The 23,055-nt window shown below is 43.8% G+C and overlaps 1 protein-coding gene across 1 annotated transcript in view; it reads right to left on the reverse strand.

Annotated features, from left to right (window-relative positions):
• Positions 1–23,055, reverse strand: part of DNAI1 (dynein axonemal intermediate chain 1) — a 241,688-nt gene that overhangs the window by 102,385 nt on the left and 116,248 nt on the right. The window contains exons 18-19 of the mRNA XM_073611715.1: positions 22,375–22,523; positions 19,088–19,187 (exon numbers count right to left, since the gene is read on the reverse strand). Of these exons, the coding sequence (XP_073467816.1) occupies positions 19,088–19,187; positions 22,375–22,523 (249 nt within the window). The remainder of the gene's footprint in view (positions 1–19,087; positions 19,188–22,374; positions 22,524–23,055) is intronic.

Genomic DNA, 23,055 nt, shown 5'->3' on the forward strand with positions numbered 1-23,055 from the left:
CTCACTCCTTCCCAGTTCTTCTTGTCTTTTCTCTGCCGAACTCACATTTCTTGCTCTCCTCTTTTTCCTACCCACTCCTCCTCCCTGCCTACCTCTCATCTCTTCCCACCTCTTCTTCCTGCCTGCTCCTCCTACTTTCCTTCCCCTTTTACCTTTTACCCTCCCATCACTCCTTCCTGACCTCTTCCTACTGCCTTCTTGTACACTGCTCCTCCCTACTCAATATTTTTTGTCTCCCTCTCCTCCTTGCCCAATTGTTCTTCTAGACTGACGCTCCACCTCTTCTTCCTACCCACCCTTCCTCCTGTACCATCTTCTTCCATTCCTACTACTACTCTCTGCCCACCACTCTTTCCTCCCTGCCTCTTCTGCCTTTCTTACAAGCATGCTGTTTCATGGAATGTGGCATCCTTGACATGTCTCTGGGTTATTGCCTTTGGTGAAATGACTACTGAATGTCTAAGGGCCTATTCACACTAGAAAGTAGCGCAATGTATAGAAAACAAAACATTTTACTGCATTCTTTGCCAGCACCCTGGTGCGCTATGGTGTGTTCCGTGCAGTTGCGTTTTGACCATGTGCTGTGGTGCTAACTAAAATGGTAGAGCAATGGGCCAACACGTGTAAGGTACATTGTTGCATACTGTTGTAATGGATGTGTTTGTCACGTTACCACAAAGTAGATGGTGTGATCAGGCCGATTGGGATTCGCTCTGGGATTGATCAAGCAGATAAAGTAACGGCAGATAATTTCACTGAGCACTCTTTTCTTTTGCTAAACTACTATCCTTCGTAGTATATATCCTGACTTTTTAGTGCTGCATATGAACTTGTACTGTATTTTTCTAATATTTTAGCAATGGCATGGCTTTTCTCCGGTTGGGTTTCCTGAAAGTGTCACTAATAGTCTAATAGCCCACTTATAGTCTTCACTGGATATTTGACAATGCAAAACAGCAACCAGGGAACAAGGACAGAGGGTTGTCACCCTGTGTGTTGCATTAGCTATTTTAATCATTTTCTTATAGCATACAAGTATGGATAACACATTTTGGTTACCATTTATTGTTTTTAGAAGATAGGCTTCCCCTATTCATAAGCTAATGAACCTGTTTGACTGGTTCATGAAGCTCATGTAACATGAAGTGATGTTTGGCAGGAAGTAAGGGGAGGGAACAAGGGACTTGAACTCAGCCATGTGCTGAAGACAAAGAGAAGTCCTTTTAGTGGACTCCGAGGAGCAGTCTTGAAGAGAAGACAGCTCCATAATAAAGAAGGAAGGGGCCTCCAAAATCACATAGCAACAAAATAAGTCTGTGCAAGGAGGTAACATTAACCTGGGGATGACACTAAATCTACAGAATAACCCAAGTTAAGTAACTGTTTAGTGAATCCCTATCACATACATTGCCCATGCTACTTTGCTAGGAAAGATAGATAGCTTGTGCATGTGTATATTATGTGCATATTTTGTATTATGCTGTATGTCGTGTATTGTTTTCCTAACATTGTAGTTTATGTGAGTACAGCATTTTTGTTTAGTAAAGCACATTAATACACCAGAGGTTTTTATTATATTCTTCCTTCCGCAAAGTAATCTTAAAAGACAAAGCAAAAAAGCCTGAACAAGGGCCTTCATGGCAGGATCACCAGGGACAACTTTAATGAAAGCTGCAGATGAAAAAAACTCTGAAAATGACTTGCAAAATTACACCGATATGTTAAAGCAACCTCCAGCCTTCCCTTCAGTCTTGCACAGTGGTACAGGCTCTTCTCCTCTACTGAAATTGCTTACTCTGATTTCACTGCACACTGTGAGCTTCACTAGTATGTTGTTTTGAAGAGAAAGGGAGGACCAGGGAGAGCAAAAATATGAGCAGATTAAACTTCAGCTTTAAGAGGAGATTTAGAATAGGGACCAGTTTCCCCACTAATTGCGTCACAACACACATGACTTCATCAAGTCCCTTGGATCTTATTGAAATTATTGGATCTGCAGATGTGGCTTTGATTGCTGTCCCCGCCGGGATGGCTCGTCGGTGCTCCCCGACACGGAAAGGCCTCTGTATCCCGTCCCTAGGGACAGAGGCATTTCCTCAGCAGCGCTGACGCGCACGCACCCGACGTCCTGTCCCACGCCTGCGCATTAGGGACCTTCCACTCTTCCCCCATCAGGCTGCTTCCTCTCCGTGTGGGCGGCCTCCGTCGACGGATGACGTCACCGCGCCCACTGACGCAATGGCGCCGGCCGCCGCTCAGGCCGAGGAACCACAATGGGCGGACATCACACTGTTTGTACACACAGCTGATGTCTCCCTTGGCTAGCATGCTCTGGTCTGTTTTGCAATTAGTTACATTAACATCCTCTGAGCTTACTCCGCCCTTCAAACCAGTGATTGGCCTGTAAACTCCACACCATACAGAGTATTTAGTACCAACATGATACACACTCTCCTCTGCTACACAGCCAAGAGAAGCGTGTTTTCCCTGCATGATATGCTCACATTGTGAAACATCAGAGACCAGGTATGTAATCTCAACCTTGTCTGCTATACACATGGTTCATTCCCTCACACATCTTGCTGTGTGATGATACAGACCTTCAAAACAAAACAAAACCCCTTTGTATACAAGGGTCTACCAGCTTAACGTCTCTATTGTGAGATGTACACTTTTTTACCCCCCTTTTTTTCTTTAACCTTGTAGATGTGTGTGCAGTCCGCCCAGCATTAGTGGTTCTTGTGAGCCCTGGCCTGCCGCCTCGGTGGGGATTAACATCAGAGCCATAATCTGCAAAGTACTCCAAACTTTCCCCTTCTGGTTTCACCCATTCAATCACACCCAGTACCTGGATTTTTGATCAGCCAATGTAACCCTCTGGATTTAAGGAAGTGGGAGTCCTTCTCTTGGTATATTTGTGTATAATACATATGCTGAAGAGTCGATTGTTCTGTGAGTACATTTATATACATATGCTTGTTCAGTCTGAGACCTTGTTCTGTCTATATGCCTTGTCTGTAATATAACAGTCTCTCATACTTTAAGATATAATGGTTTTATACCCTATGTTGGTGCTAAATACATTTACTGACATATACCCATATACATATATATATCCCCTTTTCTTTTTTCTAGAAAAATATCAAAACTGCTCCCCTGAAACTCCTGAAGAAGGAAATACATATTATAGAGGGAACTGAGTCTCTCTATATTCCGAAACATGTAGAGTATTCTGTGTTGCCGTATTCTCACCCCTTAGCAGTTTGACTACAATTGTTCATTGTCTCTTCCACTTTTGTGATTTTATATCATAGATATTTGTGTATATTTTGTATTCAATAAACTTTTGTTATAAATTTTTAACAATATTTGTGTATTTGACACTTGCACCATCCATCCATTTCCCGGTGACACACTGCCCATACTATCCCCCTTGGGGCACATTTCTCCTTTGGTTTCTCTCCTTACATGGGATGTGGCAGTGATTCCTGGGAAAGCTCTAACACTGGCTCCCTTCCAAACTAGTGTTTTCATATATATTTGGGTAGCAAATACCCACGTGGCCCCCCCATTGTGTTGGGAACCAACGTTTTTGAGCCCTACTATTTCTTCCCTAAATATCATTCACTATATTTATTGGGCATTTTGAGACTGTTTTCTTTCTTTTTTACTTTTCCCCTTTTACTCTTTTTTCCTCTCTTGCCATTCTTTTTCGCTCTTTTGAGGAAAATGGCAGAACTATATAGCCAATCATGGGACATTTTTGTAACTAAACTCCAGCAAGACTATGGCCAGAACGAGTCTCGTGAATTAGAACTAAGCTTTTTGTTCTCCAACCTAACTAAATGGCTGGAGAAAAAAAATCGCTGACCTACTGGCATATCCAAAGCTTCAAAGATTATATCAAAGATGACTTAAATCCTCTAGGACTACGAGTCCAAATTTTTCCATCATTCGACAATATAAGTGCTACGTTTAAAACTGCTTGGGAACAAAACCTTAAAGCATGCTCTGTGGGAATGATGAAACTATTAATGGAGGAATATCAAAGACATATGACGGAAATAGATGTAACTATAGATCAAATATACTCTAAAATCAAACCCCTAGAGGCCCATCCCTCCTTCTCAAAACTAAATGAAAAATTAAAAACCCACATCGAACTCTTTAACAAAAACATTCTTTTGAAGAAAGAGAACAAACTCCTCAGAGATAAACAAGCGTTTGAGGAGGGAAGGGCCTATAGATGGGTCCAAATATCAGGGAATAGAAGTACCAAATGGAACTCAAGACCCTATCACAAAAACATAGACACATCTGATTCCTCCTCCACATCATCTAACTCCCAGTCCGCATACAGACAGCCCGCACGTAACAGGAAACCTAAAAGACGCCAGGAAGGTGACCACCCCATAGGCAATGACAGGAAAAAAACATTTCCCAAATCACAACCTCGGACTCTCCGAGGAGGTGACCAAAATCCCATGACGAATCTACCACTATCTGCGAATGATTCTAACATACCTCCATCAGTGGAAACTCCCTCACTAACATCCTCGGGTAGGATCCCATCAATATTTTTCCCAAAAAACCAGGGCAACCCCCAAATACCTCTGAACCCATGACCACTGTAGCTGCACCACTGGCTCTGGATGTGGTGAATTTATCTTCATATATTCCTACTCCGGAAGAAATTCTAGTACTTTCAAAAGGTCTCACCTTCTGTCCCAGCAATAAATTAGACAAATTCACAGTCATTAAAGATTTACATTTATATACGCGCAAACTATTACTAAAAAGCATGTTCGACAAGCACAAACATGACTATGAAGGCTGCCGCACCTTTAGTGAGCGACAAGCCCTTGATAATCTCAAATCTTTATTGCAAGAAAGTGAGACCCCAGATCTAATCTACACCTTAGACTTGGAATCTCTCTTGGAAGAAAATGGAGACACACGCATTACAACCAAAAAATCGTCTTTAAAGAAAGCTTCCTCTATATACCCAGCTCCCAGTTCAAATCATGGAGTAGCAACCTTTTTGCAAATGATATCTCAGGAGATAAAATCGCTTAAATCCACATCCTTCCATACCCCCAATTTGACTAAAAACGAAAGAACAGCTTTACACAGTCTCTCCAAGAACCATAACATCACTATCAAACCAAGTGACAAAGGGGGAAATATTGTCCTGATGGACAACGACCTCTACAAAAAAATGTGTCTCAAAATTCTCAGAAACCGGGACTGGTACCGCCCAGTAGGCACCGATATTCTCGAGGCCTTCAATAAGAAATTCTATACATTTGCAGATGAGGCCTTCCAGAATAATATTATTTCCAAACAAACTTGGGAGTTCATTCGAACCCCCTACCCCCGCGTACCAACATTTTACGCACTTCCCAAATTACATAAAAACCTGAATGACCCCCCAGGGAGACCAATTCTCTCTGGGAATGGTTCAATCATGGAAAATTTATCCAGACTCATAGGCGAACATATCAGACCATTTGTTTTGACCATTCCTTCTTATATTAGAGATACGATCCATCTTCTCCAGATCCTGCAGGACGTTCAAATCCCAAGCCAATGCACTCTTGTAACCATCGATGTAGAGGCCCTTTACAGCTCTATCCCTCACTGTAAAGGGCTGGCCTGCATCCGGAGGGTCTTATCACAAACCAGTCACCATGAGACTTCATTTAACGAATTTATACTTGATTCCTTGGATTTCATACTCAATCACAACATTTTCTCCTTTGACGGTGGACTTTTCCTCCAGGTGCAGGGCGTAGCCAGGGGCACCTCTTGTGCCCCTGGCTACGCCAACCTATACCTGGGGGAGTGGGGAAAAAAACCATATTTAACGATGGGGATCTCTCTATGTACCTGTGCCACGTTCTCATGTGGCACAGGTACATAGATGACATCTTCATCGTATGGGATGGCACCCAATCTCTTCTGAACGAATGCCTGCGAGCGTTAAACAAAAATCTGTTTAATCTCAAATTCACCATGACCTCTGATAAGAATACCATTACGTTTTTGGATATCAAAATTTCAATCGACTAATCCAATGTACTTTCTTCCAAACAATTTAGGAAACCTACCGCCGGTAATACAGTACTCCACTCTTCCAGCTTTCACCCCAAACCCCTAATAAATTCAATCCCGTATGGAGAATACCTGAGAATAAAACGGAACTGTTAAAACCAGTCAGATTTCAAACACGAGGCCAATAAACTAAAGCGCCGACTATTACAACATGGATATAGCCACAAATGCCTGAAAAGAGCTTTTAAACGTGCTAATCAAAAAGATAGACGTCAATTACTAACTCCCAAACCAAAACCCACTACTGATGTCCCTGCTAGAATAATTACAACCTATACAAATGATCATAATAAAATCAGGCAGATTTGCCAAAAATACTGGCATTTTTTAACTTCAGATCCTACTATAGGCCCCCTGGTACCTCCCAGACCTCCAATCACATATAGACGCGCTACCTCTGTAGGCGACTTATTAGTCAAAAGTGAGTACAAAGGACAAGACAGAGGTGATCCCTGTACTGCGGTAGGCACATTCCAATGTGGATCATGTGCCTACTGTAGGTACATGGACACACGCAAAAATATATGTCTACCAAACGGCAAACGTTTCGTGCCGAAACACTTTGCAAACTGTCAAACAACAGGAGTGGTGTATCTACTAACATGCCATTGCAATTGCTACTATGTGGGGAAAACCTTACAAAAATTGTGGCAACGCATTTATCGTCACCTCAGGGCGATGCAATCTGCCGATCCAGATCTCCCCCTAGGCAGAAATGTAGCCCAGGTACATGGTGGCACATGTCCCAAGATTTCGGTGCTGATCCTGGATCGCGTGCATCCGAGTTCCCGTGGAGGGGACCTTAACAAGATTCTCCTACAACGGGAACTCCGCTGGATATCCAATCTTGATGCGACAATGCCACCAGGCCTAAATGAGGCCTTTAATTTAAAACCCTTTCTTCCTGGCTTCTCTACAGGTGGCTATGACAAGGAATTATAGTATAATGGCTTGTCACATTAAGCTATCCTGTCTCATCTCGTCCTGCCACTTGGTTATTCAATATCTTGCATTTTCTGCCCGTATTTATAAATTTTGTTTTCCTGTTTTAATATTTTTATGCCTGACGCAGGTAATATATGCCGGGTTGATGTATTAATTCTTTGTCCCATCACTCCAACTTTCTTTTATTCTCATTATGTTTCTCATTAGTCTGAATGTTGGGTTTATATTGATGTCTTTCAAATATAATTCATTGCTTTTATGGTCAAAAATAGAATGTGTTCACTATAATAATCTTTACTTAAACCTATTTGCCTATCTTCAATGCATTTTTACACTGTAATATCCAGAAAATTTACATATGTCTGTGTTTTTCCAGGGATGACTATTTTCTGTATTGTAAAGATGGAACTCCCACTTCTGAATAGTCCGGAATTGGCCAATTTAATCCCACCAAAAGTAACTAAACCAACGAAATTATTGGATCTGCAGATGTGGCTTTGATTGCTGTCCCTGCCGGGATGGCTTGTCGGTGCTCCCCGACATGGAAAGGCCTCTGTATCCCGTCCCTGGGGACAGAGGCATTTCCTCAGCAGTGCTGATGCGCACCTGCCCAACGTCCTGTCCTGCGCCTGCGCATTAGGGACCTTCCACTCTTCCCCCATCAGGCTGCTTCCTCTCCGTGTCGGCGGCCTCCGTCGACGGATGACGTCACCGCGCCCACTGACGCGCTGGCGCCGGCCGCCGCTCAGGCCGAGGAACCACAATGGGCGGATGTCACACTGTTTGTACACACAGCTGATGTCTCCCTTGGCTAGCACGCTCTGGTCTGTTTTGCAATTTGTTACATTACCATCCTCTGAGCTTACTCCGCCCTTCAAACCAGTGATTGGCCTGTAAACTCCACACCCCACACCATACAGAGTATTTAGTACCAACATGATACACACTCTCCTCTGCTACACAGCCAAGAGAAGCGTGTTTTCCCTGCATGATATGCTCACATTGTGAAACATCAGAAACCAGGTATGTAATCTCAACCTTGTCTGCTATACACATGGTTCATTCCCTCACACATCTTGCTGTGTGATGATACAGACCTTCAAAACAAAACAAAACCCCTTTGTATACAAGGGTCTACTAGCTTAATGTCTCTATTGTGAGATGTATACTTTTTTACCCCCCTTTTTTTCTTTAACCTTGTAGATGTGTGTGCAGTCCGCCCAGCATTAGTGGTTCTTGTGAGCCCTGGCCTGCCGCCTCGGTGGGGATTAACATCAGAGCCATAATCTGCAAAGTACTCCAAACTTTCCCCTTCTGGTTTCACCCATTCAATCACATCCAGTACCTGGATTTTTGATCAGCCAATGTAACCCTCTGAATTTAAGGAAGTGGGAGTCCTTCTCTTGGTATATTTGTGTATAATACATATGCTGAAGAGTCGATTGTTCTGTGAGTACATTTATATAAATATGCTTGTTCAGTCTGAGACCTTGTTCTGTCTATATGCCTTGTCTGTAATATAACAGTCTCTCATACTTTAAGATATAATGGTTTTATACCCTATGTTGGTGCTAAATACATTTACTGACATATACCCATATACATATATATATCCCCTTTTCTTTTTTCTAGAAAAATATCAAAACTGCCCCCCTGAAACTCCTGAAGAAGGAAATACATATTATAGAGGGAACTGAGTCTCTCTATATTCCAAAACATGTAGAGTATTCTGTGTTGCCGTATTCTCACCCCAGCGAGTTATTTTTGAATTTGCTGGAATGACATACCAAAGCACCTTAGCAGTTTGACTACAATTGTTCATTGTCTCTTCCACTTTTGTGATTTTATATCATAGATATTTGTGTATATTTTGTATTCAATAAACTTTTGTTATAAATTTTTAACAACATTTGTGTATTTGACACTTGCACCATCCATCCATTTCCCGGTGACACACTGCCCATACTATCCCCCTTGGGGCACATTTCTCCTTTGGTTTCTGAAGAGAAAGGGAGGACCAGGGAGAGCAAAAATATGAGCAGATTAAACTTCAGCTTTAAGAGGAGATTTAGAATAGGGACCAGTTTCCTGACTAGTTGCGTCACAACACACATGACTTCATCAAGTCCCTTGATGAAGCCACGTGTGTTGTGACGCAACTAGTCGAGAGGAGCTTGGTGACGTCACATCCGGTTACGGCCGTGACCGGAAGTCTTTTCATTTGTTTGACACGTTTTTTTGCTGCCTGAACTGCTGTTGCCATTTTTATTGTAAAGGAATTTTTATATTGTTTTAATAAATTACTTTTGAACTTTTAAACCTACTACACTATGGAGAGCCTTCTTTTTTATCTTCTATCTTGCGGATTGGGAGAAACTATTTTTCTAGGAAAGGACCGTGGAGACCGGAGAAAAAGTTACAGCGATCCCTTGGACCTTGTCAGGAAAGCTTCAACAACAGGCTGGCCGTTTACTGTTGCCCCACCTATAGGAATGAGAGAAAACGTTCGTCTAGGAAAAGACCGTGGAGCCCGGACAAAAGTTGCAGTGATCCCTTGAAAGCTGTGAGGAAAGCTTCAACAACAGGCTGGTTGGTCAATGTTGCCCCATTAGACCCGTTGGGGTCCATCTATAAGGTGAGAGGCTAGCACTACTGGGGGAGGATTGCAGAAAGACACGTTTACCATCTTACATCTTTAATTTGGACTCTTTCACCTGTCCTTATCCCCCTTGTCTCTTTGGTTATGTACTCCGATTTATATTTTTTACTTTGGAACTGATCATCTCTTTGAGTCACCTGATTTTTTTTGGATGCTGATTACTCCTGGGAATCAATTTACTTTTAGTTTAGTTTTATGTGATACACTTTACTGGATTTCATTGCACTATTGAATTATTGCATATTATGGGATGCACCTTTTAGGAATTTGAACACTTTTATATGAGTTTATATTTGCCATGAGCATCTGAGAAATTCCTTGTTTTTTTTTTTTGACGAACTATATTAGCACTACTTCACTACACGATATACATTTTTAGAGGTGTTGGTTACACTATAGAAGTTTAGCTGCTTTTTTCATCTAGCACTTTATGTGTATGCATTTTATTAATTAGCACTTTAATTGTATTGATACACTGTTGGTAGCGCAGTACTTTGCCTGCCAGTTTCTAATGTTTTCTATCAGCAGTTCTACAATGAAAAAGTCTAAGTGCCTCAGGACCCTGCCACTGATGACCCTCCCATCATTTTGCAGGATCATGTGACCAGCGACAAGCGGCAATGACTGTCAAGGCCAGAGGAGAGGTGGAAAGTTCTCAGGCTGCAGATAATGCTTCTCCAGTCTATTTATAAGCCCCCATGCCAGAATGGAGCCTTGGCTATACACGTCTTCTCAGTGGCTGAACAATGACATCCTTGTGAGTAATGAAAACCTCCCTGAGGACAAAGAAGAGATGGCAGGCCAAGAGCCCAGCTGATAAATTACAGCGCCAAAATCTCTCCAGTACCACCAGCCAAATACGAGACAATTCCAGCACTTCACAATGCTCGGAATACCGATACGCTCACCCCTGGAAACGTCTATCGCTCTCACAGAGTGCTCCAATTTCCATATAGTAAGGACAAGGCAATGAAGTTATACAACTTCTGAAACAAAAATATAAGCGTTGTACTAATAGGGGGTCTCTGCTTTAAAGGAGAACTCCACACAAAAGAAAAATTAGTAATAAAACAAGAAAAAAACAATATGTTTAACATGTTTTTTTTTCGTCCATTGAGGGAAGCAGGCTTTGCACCTCTGTGTAATTAGGCTTTATTTTCTTGCTCGTAAAAAAAGGAGATATGATTGATGGAGGCGAGGTTATATGGTGGCTTGCCTAATTTTTTTTTATTGCAAGTGTCCAAACCTTCAGGTAGCCACATAACCCACAAGTCCAAGAATTACTGCTTTCCTGTGTCCCTTAAAGAATTTCAAGAAAATAATTTTATGGTAAGTACAAAAATCGTATTTTTTTATCGTCCATTGAGGGACACATTATAATAGTAATTCTTGGACAAGTAGGATGCCCAAAAGTAATCCAACACAGGGGTGGAAAAAGGCCACCGAGCGATCTTACAGATAGGGAATCTTTCCACAAGAGTAGGAGAAGGAATTAATGTTTCAACAAGGGCTTGATGGAGAAGAGTCAACCTTATAAGGAATGGTCATTATCATAAGAATGACACTAAAGATCAACCTAGTGTTCCAGACCAGGGCAGATAATCCCAGAAGGGAATGGAAAACTAAAATATGAAGGAACAATGGTCCTCACCTATCAAGTGAGGCCCATTATCATCCACCCTAGAGAAATGAGCTGGTGGTACAACTACCTCAACAGGAAAATAACTTAGACTAGTGGTATCCAAGCTGCAGCCCTGAGGTCAAATGCGACCCTTTGCTTGCCTTCATCTGGCCCTCAGGACACTATTCCTTTCCTGTGTCGCAACACTTACATAGTTACATAGTAGGTGAGGTTGAAAAAAGACACAAGTCCATCAAGTCCAACCTATGTGTGTGATTATGTGTCAGTATTGCATGGTATATCCCTGTATGCTGTGGTCATTCAGGTGCTTATCTAATAGTTTCTTGAAGCTATCAATACTCCCCGCTGAGACCACTGCCTGTGGAAGGGAATTCCACATCCTTGCCGCTCTTACAGTAAAGAACCCTCTACGTAGTTTAAGGTTAAACCTCTTTTCTTCTAATTTTAATGAGTAGCCACGAGTCTTGTTAAACTCTCTTCTGCGAAAAAGTTTTATCCCTATTGTGGGGTCACCAGTCCGGTATTTGTAAATCAAAATCATCACTGCTAATCTCAAAGCTACTATGATGGGGGAGAGAGCACGCATTTGAGGGGGGTTGAATATGAGAAAGAGCTCACTCCTGTGATGGTGGGGGAGAGCAGTAATGGCTGGGAGTGTCTTAGCAATGTCCTAGCAAAAAGGCAGAACGGATATGGGAGTTTTTTTGCCAGGCTTTGGGAGATACAGTTTGCTTTCATATAGGGATATATAAGGGATGCGAAAGCCATATTATAAACCGCCTGACAGGAATTAGGGTTAGGAATCCACCTAAGAACAAAAGAATACTAAGTGTGAAAAAGAATAGAAGATACACCATCTTTCAAGTAACCACATTGTTACGAATGCCTCTGAACTTGCAATATGCCATGTAGGAGGAAAAAGTACAATAGGTTTTAAGACTGTTCTGTCTTTGGACCCTCCATAGAAATACAGAATTTATTAGGGATGGAAGCTTCAACACAAGGAGGAACGGGGCACACTTAAAAATAATACCCTCACTGTTTCAATGGGGAACATCGGATGAAGGGATCTGAAAACCATCTGTCTGTCAAACTAGAATGAAGGAGTGTGCGAGAAGATTCATCCAATCACAGAATGCTCCCAGGAATATGAAGAGATAGTCCCTACTTTCACAAACATTTCAGCACAGGTAGTGGTACTTTAAGGAGGAAAGCACCATAGATACATAGGCCAAACTGCAGATTCTCCAACATAGCGGAGGATTGCAAGAGACAGAGAGATATCATGAGAAGGGATATACATGAAAACAAAGGAACTGGGGTGCAGAAAAATGGCAGCAGGTGCTCTGGACTGATGAGTCAAAATGTGAAATATCTGGCTGTAGAAGGAGGCAGTTTGTTGGCGAAGGGCTACATTAATGAGTGTCTGAAGCCAACTGTGAAGCATGGTGGAGGTTCCTTGCAACTGTGGGCTGCATTTCTGCAAATGAAGTTGGAGATTTGGCCAGTATCAATGGTGTCCTCAATGCTAAAAAATACAGGCAGATACTTATCCATCATGCAATTTCATCAGGGAGGCGTGTGATTGGCCCCAAATTTATTCTGTAGTAGGAAAACCACCCCTAACATACAGCCAATGTTATTAATAACTATCTTCAATGTAAAGGAGAACAAGAAGTCCGGGAAGTGATGGTTTAGCCCCCCCAGAGCCCTAATCTTACCATCATGGAGTCGGTCTGGGATTACATGAACAGACAGAAGGAGGGATTTGAGGAAGCCGACATTCACAGAAGATCTGTACTTAGTTCTCCAAGATGTTTGGAACAACCTACCTGCCGAGTTCCTTCAAAAACTGTGTGGAAGTCTACCTAGAAGAATGGATGCTGGTTTGAAAGCAAAGGGTGGTCACACCAAATATTGATTGGGTTTGTATTTCTCTTCTGTTCATTTACTTTCCATTATGTTAATTGATAAAAATAAACTAATAAGACTTCTATTTCTGAAAGCATTCTTCATTTACAGCATTTTTTTACATCTGCCTAAAAAAAGCAAAGGTGTTAATTTTAAAGGCTTACCGTCAGGTCCATAAATATTGGGACATCGAAAGAATTATAATCTTTTTGGCTCTATACACCACCACAATGGATTTGAAATGAAACAAACAAGATGTGCTTTAACTGCAGACTTTCAGCTTTAATTTGAGGGTATTTACATCCAAATCAGGTGAACGGTGTAGGAATTACAACAGTTTGTATATGTGCCTCCCACTTTTTAAGGGACCAAAAATAATGGGATAATCATCCATCAAACTTTCACTTTTTAATACTTGGTTGCAAGTCCTTTGCAGTCAATTACAGTCTGAAGTCTGGAACGCATAGACATCACCTGACGCTGGGTTTCATCCCTGGTGATTTTACTTTTTTGGTCAATGGGTAGGGGTACAATGTACCCGATACCCATTCACATGGGGGGGGGCGGGATCGGGTGGGATCCCCCCGCCCGCAGACCCCCACAACCACCGGGCAAGGGTTGTGGGGATGAGGCCCTTGTCCCCATCAACATGGGGAAAAGGTGCTTTGGGGGGACCCCAAAGCACCCTCCCCATGTTGAGGGCATGTGGCCTAGTACTGTTCAGGAGGGGGGGCACTCTCTCACCCCCCTTCTCCTGCGGCCTGCCACATTGCATGCTCAGATAAGGATCTAGTATGGATTTTTGGGGGAACCCCATGCCATTTTTTTCATTTTTGCGCAGGGTTCCCCTTAAAATCCATACCAGACCTAAAGGGTCTGGTATGAATTTTGGGGGGGACCCCCACGCCATTTTTTTTTAAAATTGTGGCGCAGGGTCCCCTGTAACCACTTCAATACACTGTGTTATGTATACTACACTGCCTGAACTGACTGAATATAGAGTCTACACTGAATACCTAGTCTACGCCAAATGCAGAGTGTATATATATATATATATATATATATATATATATATATATATATATATATATATATCAAATACACTGCCACTAACTAACCTGCCTGCCTAATCTAGCTCAATCTATCGACCTCCACACACTATACAAGGCCGTGGGGCATGGATTTAGTCCCCCTGAGCCATGATTGGCCAAAGGCACCCTGCTTTAGGCCAATTATGGCTCTCTCAGCAGAGCGCGCTATGATTGGCCAAAGCATGCAGGTCAGGTGCATGCTTTGGCCAATCATCATACAGTAATGCACTGCGATCTCGCAGTGAATTATGGGGCATTCCGCGGTGCTCGAATTTCCCGTGAACGCCCCATAATATTCGCTGTAATAGCTCATCCCTATTAGTAAGACACAAATGCCTAAGAGAGGGAAGAAGCTTAGAGAGAGGAGCAAGCAATGTCAGGAGTACTTTTGCAACTTAAAGGAAAGGAACTCCATTGTTGAAAGAAATGTGGGATTGAGTGGGATATGTGCTCAGAAACAGAATTCTATCGGGGTAGGAAACATAGATCCCAGGTTTATGGAACTCTGGAAAAATATACACAATAGGGTGCTAAAATGCCATGTCCCGTATGGAAGAAGAAATAAGGTTTCCTCTCACCTGCTGTGAGGGGGTTTACTGTACATCTCCTGTCTATGGGAATAGGACAAATGATGCAGAAATGACCTGATTATAAGTGCTAACTCCACCTTTTGCAACCCGTATTTAGGTTGTAACATGCAACATGTTGCTAAGCAAACCCCCCCTGCACCCCCAGAAAGAACACACCTCCCCCTATTCCCATGACAGTGTGTGGGGGTTTTTCCCCCTTCATCAGTTGTCACTTAGGAAATTGGGGCAGTTGTGTGTCAAGTAAACCTGTGATTTCACTATACAGGGCAAAAGCAACAGGTTCACTTTTATGGTGGCCCCATCAGCAGTAAATGTCTACTTACCCATCTGGCCCTGTGCACCTTCTAAGTTGTGGCCTGGAGATTACACTGGGCTGGGCATTCTTTCACCACCCCTATGGGACAACACTGGGTGCCTGAATGGCCAATTACCAAGCACCTGTGCTATCACATGGGGAGAAAGGGGAAGTGCATTACAGTATATGCTCCCCATACCTGGAAGTACCAGGTTTTATCTTTGCTCCTGGAGGATCATGATAAGATGATTATATACTGCCTGCCCTTAAAAAGCGTACAGGTACACTTTAAACACGCTTCACCAAAATAGAGTGCAGAAGACAGCGGTGAGCCTCAAACTCAACTCTACCCATAGAGTGGGCACAAATCAGATTGAGAAGTAGAATCTGAGCTCCCCCAGGCAGGAGAGCGCTCTATTCTGTCAAACTGTCTTATCATGTACGTATAAATATTACCTGGGGGCCAGAGGACAATTCTATTTCTCTGACATGATGGATGAGCTACGGCACGAGCCTCACTTTTCATTAATATTCCAGACTGTTATTGAATCATCACCGCGCTGTGATACCTCGGAGACATCTGAACACACTACGCTGTACCTCCAACCTGTTCACACTGTTTATAAAGACATATACTGTAGTGCTGTACAGAGAACACTGAGCCAGTCATATCAATCTCTGTACAAGAGGAGCTTACACTCTAATGTCCCCCACAGCCACACACTATTATTATACATTTATATAGCTCTGACATATACCGTAGTGCTGTACAGAGAACACTGAGCCAGTCACATCAGTCTCTGTACCAGAGGAGCTTCTCCGCCAGGTGGTGCTTTTTTTGCAGGGTGCTGTTTGCACGGTCTGCTGGGATCTCAGCTAGAGGAAACATCAAGCCTGGGCCTGTCCTGCAGGCTTCTCCCCCAGCCCCCATGCAGTGGGTGGGGGGAGATGAAGGTGGAGGCTCTCCAGGAGGCACTGAGGCCTACTCCATGTGCTCAAGCTGCAATGGATCCTGGGCTTGTCCCTATGCAAGAGGAGTCCTTACCAGTCTTCCAGGATAGAGTGGTGAACAGACTTCGCCGCATTGCTAAAGAGGAACAGAAACTTTCTGTCATGACAGATCTCAAGAAAAAGAAATCTCTGCAAAGTAAGTCTGGGAATAGTAAGAAGGAAGTCTCCAAGCTGAAGTCTCTTGAAGAGGCACTGAGAAAGCAGGAGAAGTTGGTTGCTTCTTTGAAGGAAAGCACCGGTGTGTTAAAAGAAAAGTGTGAGAATGAGGAGAGATGCCAACAGGTGAAGGAGAGTGCTTGTGCCAGTACCAGCCAGAGGGTGGATGCCACAGTAATGGCGACAGTATGGATGGGGGGTAAGGAAGTGGCTTCACGTGGTGGCCCCAGTACTACCCCTGTCTCAGGATCTGTTGCACCCGAGTCAGTATCTGCCCCCCTTCCTCCCCAGCAGCCTGGGTCATCTCAGGGGGAGGTTGAGGAAAATGGCGGATTGCTGCAGACCATTATAGAAATGGAATCTCCCTTGAGTGGCACCAACCCATCAGATGAAGATCACCGGAATGCAGGCATGTATCCAGACAGAGAAGTTTCTGCTGGCTGTGAGGAGTCCCACATGGACATTAACAGTGCAGAGCAGGAATGTCGCATGAACATTGAAAATGCAAAGCAGGAATGTCGCATGACAAACCAGATTTCAGAGGTTCCTATGCAGCCAGTTAATGTGTCATCTGTCCCAGTTATGAACTATGCTAAGGCTGTGTTGGGACAAAGTCATGCTGCTGCTGGTGGAAGGGAGCCAGTTGTGGGATTTTCACCTAACGCACCTTCTTCTATTAAATGCAGGAATGTGGTATAGCTCAGGTGGGAGGGAGAAGATGTTCCACCTATCAGGAGGGAGGTTGTGGATAAGATCCTATCTATGGGATTTAAGGCAGAGGATATTTATGCGCTTATCAGTCCGGCTGGTTCCTATGAATATGATTTATCATTTGTGAGTCCAGAGTCACTGGATCTGTTTTGGGAGCGGTTTGAGCATGTATATAGGGGCCAGCCGGACTGGAAGGGGCTTGTCCCCAAAGTTGTCTCACGTCAGCGCTTGATTAAGAATGTGACTATCCTGATAAGGAATGAGTCTATACCCCCCGAGGATTTATGGGTCTGGTTGAGGAGGTTTGGTGAAACATTGTGTCCCCTAAAAAAGATTGAGGATGATAGAGGAATCTGGACGGGTGGGTGGTCAGTGTCAATGAGGTTGAGTGTGTGTGGGAATGTGGTCCAGCATTTGCCCTCCTCTGCCTTTATTGGTAGAGATAGGATTACCGTCTTCTACCCTGGTCAACCTAAGCTGTGCCATAAATGTGGAGTCAAGGGACATTTATCCTCTAAATGTCCAGAACAGAAGTGCTCTTTGTGTCAGGAACTGGGGCATCTGGCGAGGGACTGTAACATCATTAAATGAAACCTATGTGATAAGGTTGGTCACCCTTATAGCCGGTGCCCTGAGGCTTTGCACAATAAGCCAGAGTTAGTGGAGGAATTTTTCCTTCTGGATAGAGAAGAGTCTGGGTTGGCGGAGGTTGTACCTGGGAATTCTAGTGTCTCTGTCCCGTCAAAATCTATGTCTGTGAGGCCCTCTGTGGTGTCAGTGCCCCCCCAGTCTGTGGTTCCCCAGTCAGTGTCAGAAAGTGTGGTTGTCAGGTCTGTGTCCGCACCTATTGTTTCTCCTAGTGTAGTGAAGGCAGTGGAGGGTGCTGGACCAGAATGTATGGTGGTGCCAACCCCTCCTCCTCGGCGTGGCAGAAGTGCGGCTGGAGGTCGGCAGACACTGAGGGGTGAAGTGAGGGATGAATAGGATGATGGTGGAGGGGAAGGTGGGGGGAGTGGCTGGTGCAGAATGCAAGGTGAATGATGCGGAAGTCGGGGTGAATGATGTGGGGGGAGGGGTTAATGGGGGGGTTTTGGAATCGCATCCTGATGGGGATTAAATATCAAAATGTTTCTAAGCCTGGATTGTGCTTAAGTTGAGGTTCGGGGTTTGTAGTCTCTTTTTTGTTGTCATTAAAATATGTTTCTTAATATGTTATCTTGTCAGGAAACGGTTTTCTTTACTTGCTGATGTAAGCACGCTTGTTTTTGTTTGTTTGTATGATTTTTTAATTAAAAAAAATGTATACTCTAATGTCCCCCCAATGTCACACACTATTATTATTATACATTTATATAGCTCTGACATATACCGCAGTGCTGTACAGAGAACACTGAGCCAGTCACATCAGTCTCTGTACCAGAGGAGCTTACACTCTAATGTCCCCCCAATGTCACACACTATTATTATTATACATTTATATAGCTCTGACATATACCACAGTGCTGTACAGAGAACACTGAGCCAGTCACATCAGTCTCTGTACCAGAAGAGCTTACACTCTAATGTCCCTCCACAGTCACACACTATTATTATTCTACATTTATATAGTTCTGACAAAGTGCAGTGCTGTACACAAAACCAGTCACATCAGTCTCTGCGCCACAAGAGCTTACACTCTATGATAATATGCTTTTCCTTAGGACAGAACAGTGATTGTCTAGGGAGAATGTCCCCAGCTGGGGACACAGACAGCAATTTTGGACTTTTTAGAGTGTTCCACGCTTAGTAATGATTCTATAAACTATAAGAAATCATGAATAATTATGAAATTTCTCTATACAGCTGAGAACAGCAGGATTGTATTAGCGATTCCTTTCATCAGCATGAACATTCAATGTACAGATCCCAAACAGCCCGTTATCAGAAGATGTACAGATCAGCAGTGTAGAAGTAGTGACCTACCTTGCCATCGGTGGTAACGGCGGCGAAGATGGTGGAGGAGTATGGCGCCCAGGCTACGTCCCCCACTGCAGAGTTTAGGTCAAACACAAACATGGGAGTCCTGTGAGAGGAAGTCGGTGGTCAGTAGCGGTAATATAACTGCCCTGACTGGCAGGCACAAAGGAAAAGTACATAATGAGCAGTGAGGACACCACTAATAGAGGAGCAGAGGTGGATGGAGGACTTGTGTGAGCTGGAAGTGGCGGCTCATACCTTCCTAGGCACTGGGGGGATCATGGTCAATAAATGAGACTGGAACATTGGAATTATTGTCTGTAGCACAGTGACACAATTTCCTTCGCTATACACAAAGTCATACACTATACTGTCAAAAGTATTGGGACACATGAACTTTAATGACATCCCAGTCTTAGTCTGTAGGGTTCCACATTGAGTTGGCCCACCCTTTGCAGCTATAACAGCTTCAGCTCTTCTGGGAAGGCTGTCCACAAGGTTTAGGAGTGTGTCTATGGGAATGTTTGACCATTCTTCCAGAAGCACATTCGTGAGGTCAGGCACTGATGTTGGACGAGAAGGCCTGGCTCACAGTTTCCGCTCTAATTCATGCCAAAGGTGTTCTATTGGGTTGAGGTCAGGACTCTGTGCAAGCAAGTCAAGTTCCTCCACCCCAAATTTTCTCATCCATGTCTTTATGAACCTTGCTTTGTGTACTGGTTCAAATCATTTGATGGAGGGGGGTGATTATGGTGTGGGGTTGTTTTTCAGGGGTTGGGTTTGGCCCCTTAGTTCCAGTGAAGGGAACTCTTAAGGTGTCAGCATACCAAGACATGTTGGACAATTTCATGCTCCCAACTTTGTGGGAACAGTTTGGGGATGGCCCCTTCCTGTTCCAACATGACTGCGTACCAGTGCACAAAGCAAGGTCCATAAAGACATGGATGAGCGAGTTTGGGGTGGAGGAACTGGCCTGCACAGAGTCCTGACCTCAACCCAATTACACTTGCTTCAAAACAAGGCTTCGGACACACTTTGTTAAAGCTCTCTGAACGCAAGTCAAAGCTCCTGTCACTAAATAAAATGGTTAGCTTGCAGTCCTGTTTACACCTTGCTTTTGCTTTGCTTCAGCTTCGCTTCAAGAACTATACCCCATGTAGCTGGTGCTTCAAAGCCTCCATAGAAGTCTATGGCAAAGCTCGCTTGAAGCTTCACCAAAGGCTCATCAAAGCACCAAGCAAAAGCAAGGTGTAAACAGGACTGTAAGCTAACCATTTTATTTAGTGACAGGAGCTTTGACTTGCGTTCAGAGAGCTTTAACAAAGTGTGTCCGAAGCCTTGTTTTGAAGCGAGTGTAAACTAGCCTTTAAAGTTCATGTGGGTGTCAGGCGTCCCAATACTTTTGCCAATATAGTGTATTATATACGATGTACTAATACTAAAGGAAGATCGTTATAGGGTCAGATCATAAGCAGTAAGAACCATTTCTGCATATTTTACCAGTTAAGCTCTTACCCCTATGTACCTCCTATTTGCACTCCCTACGTGCATCTACTTTGTATTCCCATGTGCATCCCTTTGTATTCCTTCTATGTGCACCTCCTTTGTATTCCCCCTATGTGCATCCCTTTGTATTCCCCCTATGTGCACCTCCTTTGTATTCCCCCTATGTGCACCTCCTTTGTATTCCCCCTATGTGCATCCCTTTGTATTCCCCCTATGTGCACCTCCTTTGTATTCCCCCTATGTGCACCTCCTTTGTATTCCCCCTATGTGCATCTCCTTTGTATTCCCCCTATGTGCACCTCCTTTGTATTCCCATGTGCATCCCTTTGTATTCCTCCTATGTGCACCTCCTTTGTATTCCCCCTATGTGCACCTCCTTTGTATTCCCCCTATGTGCATCTCCTTTGTATTCCCCCTATGTGCATCCCTTTGTATTCCCCCTATGTGCATCTCCTTTGTATTCCCATGTGCATCCCTTTGTATTCCTCCTATGTGCACCTCCTTTGTATTCCCATGTGCATCCCTTTGTATTCCTCCTATGTGCACCTCCTTTGTATTCCCCCTATGTGCATCTCCTTTGTATTCCCCCTATGTGCATCCCTTTGTATTCCTCCTATGTGCACCTCCTTTGTATTCCCCCTATGTGCACCTCCTTTGTATTCCCCCTATGTGCACCTCCTTTGTATTCCCCCTATGTGCATCCCTTTGTATTCCCCCTATGTGCACCTCCTTTGTATTCCCCCTATGTGCACCTCCTTTGTATTCCCCCTATGTGCATCCCTTTGTATTCCCCCTGATGGGTTTTACTTCCTCTTTTTTCCTCTGCAAAGTAAAAGCATAATGTGCTAGTATGCATCCCATACTAGCCCATTATGTTGCACTTACCTGCAAACGCAGCCTGCAATGTCCCACTGTCCCCGCTGGTGGCCTCATCCATCTTCACCCCTCTTCCTTCCGGGGCCGTGGACTCCGGCTCTGTGACTGGCATGTGCCCGGGAGCCGCCGGTCACAGCACGGACCCTTTAGAAACGGCGCGATTGTGCCCTTTCTTCAGTGCGCATGCGACGATGACGTCGGCGCAATCGTATATGGAAAATATCTCCTAAACTGTGCAGGTTTAGAAGATATTTCCAGTACCTACAGGTAAGCCTTATTATAGGCTTACCTGTAGGTAAAAGTGGTGTAACTAGGTTTACAACCACTTTGTCGTCCATAGACGGAGCGATTTTCTTACCTGCAACCACGGTTTGCAGGAAAGTAGATCGCTCGATTCCCCCATCAACACAGTCAGAACACCTTTTAACAGAGACATTGTGTTCTCCTAGAAGGGACGGGGAGAACACAGGCTGGTTGTACCCAAGTTGATCAATCAATCAACTTGGGTATATTCAGCCTGCCCATCCATGATTCGATCCGTCTACGGCCAGCTTTAGAGAGATTTCCCCTCACTTCCTGTCCAGCTGCAAGTCATCCCATAACATGGAATGTGACATCCCTACCAATCTCCAGGTGCTGACTGCTCTAGGCCTAGCACTGTATTTTAGATGAGATTCTTGTCCTGGGTAGTGTGTGATAAAGTGATATATAGCTTATGAAAATATTCTGACTGATCATGTGATCGGAATGAAAGTACTCTCCCATTTAATGTTCATTTCGCCAAGATTCAGCAGGAATTAGCCTATCACAACTGCTACACAACAGAAGCAGGTGAGTATCTGCCATAACGCTTGATAAAAGGTTTGCTATGACAAGACTGGAGTTCCAAATACCAGGCTGGTAATACGTACTTGATGTTATGTTCCCAGATCTTCACTGTCCAGTCCGAGCTACAGGTGATGAAGACTTTGGGATGGAATGGGTTCCACCGTACTGCGTCCACCGCCATGTTATGCGCATCAAACGTGTCCAGGAACTGGGTGGAATAAGCCTTGGAGCACTGCCAAAAATAACACAGTCCAATGAGATGAACAACAGATAGAATGCTGAGAGTGATCAAAACACGTTTCCCAAAACTAAGTGGCCCTTGTCTCATCTTCCAGATACCAAAGGCCAAAGCCAAATGGCACACACAGTCATTCCAACCCACAGAGCAGGACTGGTTGGAGTTTGAAGATATCTATAAGGCCCTGGTGCCCAACCTGTGGCCTGAGGGCCGAATGCAGCCCTTTGGAATATGATGTTCAGCTCTTGCACCCTTAGCAGTCTATAGCGAGTATATTGATTGGGGTAATAGCATTGATCTCTACCAGTCTCATGTAACATGTTCCCCATTTTGTATTGTCCTCTGCAGCATCTGCCCAGCCAACAATATATCCTGTCCTCATTCTCTAATAAGCTCTCTGGCAGTACATATATTGAACATTACGTGCAGCCTTTTGATGATGTCAGGGGCCCCATTTGAGGCCCCCTTTAGCTCATAAGTTGACAATCACTGCTATAAGGGCTCCATGATTTCATCTTAAGGCAGA

Source organism: Aquarana catesbeiana, linkage group LG01 (genome assembly GCF_042186555.1).
Source record: "Aquarana catesbeiana isolate 2022-GZ linkage group LG01, ASM4218655v1, whole genome shotgun sequence".
Lineage (NCBI taxonomy): Eukaryota > Metazoa > Chordata > Amphibia > Anura > Ranidae > Aquarana > Aquarana catesbeiana.